Raw genomic sequence first — 6,000 nt, 5'->3', positions numbered from 1 at the left:
ATAATTCGACTTATTAATAAATAATGTAAATATCGAAAAGATCTGAGGGTATATTTAGCAAAACTACCTTGTAATTGGTAGCTAATGGTGGGTAACGTTTGACTTTGGAGCGTTTTGTTAAAACATCTCCATGTATTTTTTGATTTTTTTGAGTGCTTTGTTTAAGCTAAAAGTTAAACGTTCCGATCGCCGAACGAAGCTTTTTCCTTTCTTACGAACACTTTCTTAAAAATTAAAAGCTAAACGCTCTCAAACGTTCCATAACGAACACGCCCTTAACAGTTTTTGGTTGTTTTTCAATGCTGTTTTTTTTTTCTTTATGGTTTTTTTCAAAAAGCTATAAAGTAATTGGCTGTTCCCAAACGATGTTAACTTATTTTTTAGAACTGCAAACACACATGCATTTTGGCTATGTTTGGCGGATTAGTTGAAAAGCTAGCTATTAGATGAAAAGCTAGCTATTAAATAAAAAGCTAGCTGATAGCTGAAAAGGTAGATGATAAAAAATAACGTTTGGTAAAACTAGCTGAAATATATAAAATTACTTAAAAGGACATGTAAGAATATATGTTTCTATAATTAATTAAGGGGTGTATTTGGAAAATTTTAGAAAAACTCCTAAAAAACTAGTGTAAGTAGTTTTTCAAAAAGTAGCTTATAAGCTACTTTTTGGCTTATCAAACACGACAAAATAAAAAAACTCGAAAAAATAAGCTAGTTGTGGCACGCCAAACACAACCTTTATAGTACCCCTAAATTACATGATTCATTAATAACAAGATTTGAAGTCGATTTACCAACACCTTATAACACTAGGAAATCTAATCTTATACTTTTAGATGAGATACAACTTAACTCTTTTATTATTATTATTATTATTATTATTATTATTATTATTATTATTATTATTATTGTGTCTAGCTCGGATCCTAACAAGATATATTGGTATTGTAATAGGGTAAGGTGAGTATTTTCTTTGGCTCTCCCATTTGATTTCTTGCTATTTTTATTTTTCTTAATGAAATTGATTACATTCTATAAAAAGTTTGACAATACGCATAAAGTTTTGTTTGTACGAAGGAAAATGAATGGAAATTTCCTTTGATTTTTAATGAGGTGGTCGGGAGGTTGACGGGACTATTTACCATCAAATATCTTTTCAGACCTATTTTTTCCTGAGTTTGGACCCAGTCAAATCCAATTGGGATTGTTTTCTTTATATAACCCATCTCTTTATATCCCCTTCCATCTCCTCCCTCCTCCGCCACAACAAACCATGTCCATCCTCGCCGGAAAACTCATCTCCTCGTTCTCTTTTATTTTCACATACTTGATCACCACCCTCACCTTAGCTCAACCCGATTTCCTTTACTATATCTGCGACACTGCTGGTAACTTTACAGCAACCAGCACATACGGAAGAAATCTAAACGCCACCCTCACCGCCCTCCCCACCACAAACTCCGGCTTCGGTTTCTTCAACAGCTCCAGCGGCAACGGAAACGATAGAGCCAACTCATTCGCCCTTTGTCGAGGCGACGTCAATCCAGATGTTTGTCGCAGTTGTGTAAATGACTCCATCGTTAAGTTGCGAGAAACCTGCCCTAATCAAAAAGAAGCAGTAGGATACTACGACTACTGTTTGTTGAAATACTCCAACCTGACACTATTGGGAGGCGTAAACACTAGGATAAGGGGTTACGTGACTTTGTATAACATTAATAACGTGTCCGATATTCAACGGTTCAATAGTGCTCTTAGACAGTTAATGAATGACTTGAGAAGCACGGCGGCTTCCGGCGGTCGGTTAAGGAAATTTGCCGGCAACAACATGACGGGACCGGATTTCACAACGATCTATGGGCTTGTGCAGTGTACACCAGACTTATCGGAGCTTCAATGTAATGGCTGTTTGGAGGAAGCGATTAATCTAATCGGCATGCCGCCTATATATGGGAAAGTAGGAGGGAGAATTTTACAAACTATGTGTAATTTCAGGTATGAGATATATCGGTTTTTTAATGCGACTAGTATAGTTGCTCCCTCACCGCCGTCTTCGCCACCACAAGCACCGATTTTGCCGCAATCTCCGGCCATTCCACCGCCACCAGGTATGAATAGTAGTTTCTTTATAAATGAATAGTATTTTCTATATAAACTTCAAAACAAAATTCGTTGACCTTGACCTAAGAAAAGCAACAATTGCGGAATTTTCACTAATGTCCTTATCTAAATTATATATATATATATATATATATATATATATATATATATATATATATATATATATATATATATATATATATATATATATTATAATAAATGAATGTTTTTTCCTATATGTCCTCAATTATTTATTTAGACACATGACATTTTTTAAAAATTTTAAAATTTTCTATTTTCTACTTGTCATTTTATTATATTTTTCACTAGGTATGAGACTCATGTATTACATGGGTTTAATTAAAAAAAATATATAAAATTTTAACGATTTGAAAAGTTTGAATTTATAAGAAAATTTTGAATTATTAAAATTAATGAGACTTTAATGTATTGAATACATTACATATATAATCTTTTTTCTAATAAATACTTTACATATATATTACCTTACACATTAAATGTGGAATTTTAATTTAATAAAATAAAAAATACAATAAAATTACAAGTGGAAAATAGAAAAATTAAAAATTCTAGAAAATGTCATGTGTCCAAATGAAGGAGAAGAGGACATGTGGCAAAAAAACCTTCATTTATTATACTAGATTTTATTAAATTAAAATTTCACATTTAATATGTAAGGTAATATATATATATATATATATATATATATATATATATATATATATATATATATATATATATAAGATATTTATTAGAAAGGGTTTATATATGTAATGTATTCAATACACTAAAGTCTCATTAATTTTAATAATTCAAAAATTTTCTATTTTTCTTATAAATTCAAACTTTAAATTAAATTTCAAATTTAATTTTTTTAAATAAACCCATATAATACATGGGTCTCACACCTAGTAATATCATATTGTGGACTTTAAAATATGAAAATGGGGACACGTAAGCTTTAAAATATGCTTTACATATCTGTGTTGCATATTAAACAATTATATTAATATTCGGATATCTTATTACATAGTATAAGTTGGTTTAAGATTTATGTATTGCATTAGTTCTTTTACAGAAAAAAAAAATATATGAAATTCTATATATTTGAGACTTTAAATTTATAAAAAGAAAAAATTGAAAAATATTAAATTATTAAAACTAAATTGTTAGTTTTTCTTGTAAATTAAACAAATGACAATAATAGAAACTTTAATTTATAAAATTTGAAATTAAAGTAGTCAATTAATGAAATTGATATGCATTTATTATTACATTTAAATATTATGTGGAAATTAATAAAATGAGAAAAAACCACAAAATATCATGTGAAAATAATTGAATATAACCACAAAATGACATGTGGTCAAATCAATAAGAGTGTGATAGGTGACAAAAACTTAATCAAAATATACATAATAGGGTTCCGAAGCCATAAATTGTAGCATGTATGAAATTTATGTTTCCTATACACCACCTATCAATAAATGAATAGTAGTTATAGAGGTTGGCTAAAAAGACACCATATTTTCTTTATAAATGAATAGTATTTTCTATATAAACTTCAAAACAAAATTCGTTGACCTTGACCTAAGAAAAGCAACAATTGCGGAATTTTCACTAATGTCCTTATCTAAATAATATAATATCATATTGTGGACTTTAAAATATGAAAATGGGGACACGTAAGTTTTAAAATATGCTTTACATATCTGTGTTGCATATTAAACAATTATATTAATATTCGGATATCTTATTTAATAGTATAGGTAGGTTTAAGATTTATGTATTGCATTAGTTCTTTTAAAGAAAAAAAATATATGAAATTCTATATATTTGAGACTTTAAATTTATAAAAAGAAAAAATAGAAAAATATTAAATTATTAAAACTAAATTGTTAGTTTTTCTAGTAGAATATTTTATTTATGTATACATAATTATTTTTCTCGCTTGAATATAAATGATCCTAGACTTCCTAGTAAACATCAAAAACATCAAATTCATAATAAATATTGGATGTGATAAGTTGTTGGAAAATTAATGTTTGACTCCATGGGAAAAAAGTTGAGTCGTCGGGAATCTTGACCATTTATGTACAAAAGTTGAAAATAATAATATTTAAATCTCGTTAAAAATACATGTAACCAAAATATCAACATGTCCGTGACACATAACACATTTAACATTGTCAAATACATAATGACTTGAGTGAGATTTTGTTGTAAATCCTCTACAAGTACTTAGTAATTAAGTATGGAACAGCATTGTTTGATAACTAATTATCCTTTAAAAACATAATAATGTGCATCTTTGCTAAATCCCCAATAAGATTGCTGAAATTATGATAAGATCGAAAATATAAGTATTTTCTTAACAACAAAAATATTTTTGTTAACAATGATGAAGTTCGCGAAAAACATTTCCTCCCAAACTACTGTTTCTTTCATGTATATTTTAAATTAGCATTATATTTGTTTCCCATTTAACTTGATATATAAAAAAAATATATTGATATAAATAACATGATAAAAGCAAACAACAAATATCATGGTGTCACACATGTAATGAATGAGGGAGGACCACGTCGCAATAATGATAGCTATTCTATTATAGAAGAAAAGTGCTCAGCTCAATTGTATGAGATTGACGTTTAGACTTTTTTATAAATTAGTTAGACATGTTATGGACTAATTCATTTTTTTCTATTGAAAACAATTACGATCGAAATTGATTAAATAGTTTTTTAATTTCTACTTATAGAAGGATTAATTTTAGTTTCTCTACAAATAAATTTACGTTTTAATTGTCATGAATTAATCACTTTATTACTTTCGGTATATCTGTAGTTACTCCATTTTTGTTATATATTACACTAAGTACACATGGAGAGAAAGTTACTAGGCCAATCACCCTTCAAATATGTGGTTAGTTATTAGTTAAGAATGCAACAATTCAAAAAAAAAAAAAAATAAATAAATAAATAAATATATATATATATATATATATATATATATATATATATATATATATATATATATATATATATATATATATATATATATATATATATAAGAAACTAATAGAGCCAACTTGGTAATTTTCTGATTAATAATCACAAATGCAGGTTTTACAATACGTTCACTAAATAGAATGAAAGTCTAACAAACTAGCTGAACAAATGGATAATCTAGATAAGAAGATAAACTATCGGATAGGCTAAGGATTAGGCTAAGGATTAAAATAAATCCTTTACTCCCCCTCAAGATATGCATGTAGGTTCTGAATGTTCATCTTGACATGTAGGGATTGTAGCTTATCTGAACCAAGTGGCTTTGTAAGAAGATCTGCAAGCTGATCACGAGTATGAATCTAGATTGGAACTATCACTTTAGACTCTACTCTTTCACGAACAAAGAAACAGTCCATCTCCACGTGCTTCGCTCTCTCGTGAAAAACAGGATTGTGAGCGATATGACAAGCTGATTGATTCTCACACAGAAGAGGTGTAGCTGTAGTGACTTTCACACCAAGTTCTGACAACAACCATCGAACACATAGGACTTCACTGACGGTTGTAGCCATTGCTCGATGTTCTGCCTCCGCTGAAGATCAGGAGACGACTGATTGCTTTTTGGACTTCCAAGAGACAGGAGCCCCACCCAAAAGTAACAAATAACCCGTTCTAGAACGACGCGAATAAGGGCATCCAAGCCAATCAGAATCACTGTAAGCCACCAAATCTGGTGACCCATCTTTTGGTAGGAGGATCCCCTATCCTAAGCTTGTTTTAAGGTGTCTTAAAACACGCATTGCTGCATGCCAATGATTTTCTCAAGGATCTGAAACAAATTGGTTGAGTACATTTACCGAATAAG

General features: G+C 29.3%; 1 protein-coding gene across 1 annotated transcript in view; it reads left to right on the top strand.

Moving 5' to 3' along the window:
• Positions 1 to 1,170: 1,170 nt before the first annotated feature.
• Positions 1,171 to 6,000, top strand: part of LOC145102128 (cysteine-rich receptor-like protein kinase 15) — a 31,920-nt gene continuing 27,090 nt past the window's right edge. Inside the window, exon 1 of the mRNA XM_079039488.1 lies at positions 1,171 to 2,111. Within this exon, the coding sequence (XP_078895614.1) occupies positions 1,277 to 2,111 (835 nt within the window). The 5' untranslated portion in view covers positions 1,171 to 1,276. The remainder of the gene's footprint in view (positions 2,112 to 6,000) is intronic.

Source organism: Lactuca serriola, chromosome 4 (assembly GCF_051521515.1).
Source record: "Lactuca serriola cultivar US96UC23 chromosome 4, Lser_US96UC23_V15, whole genome shotgun sequence".
NCBI lineage: Eukaryota > Viridiplantae > Streptophyta > Magnoliopsida > Asterales > Asteraceae > Lactuca > Lactuca serriola.
Note: the sequence above shows the minus strand (reverse complement) of the source record. Positions and strands in the feature narration are given on the sequence as shown.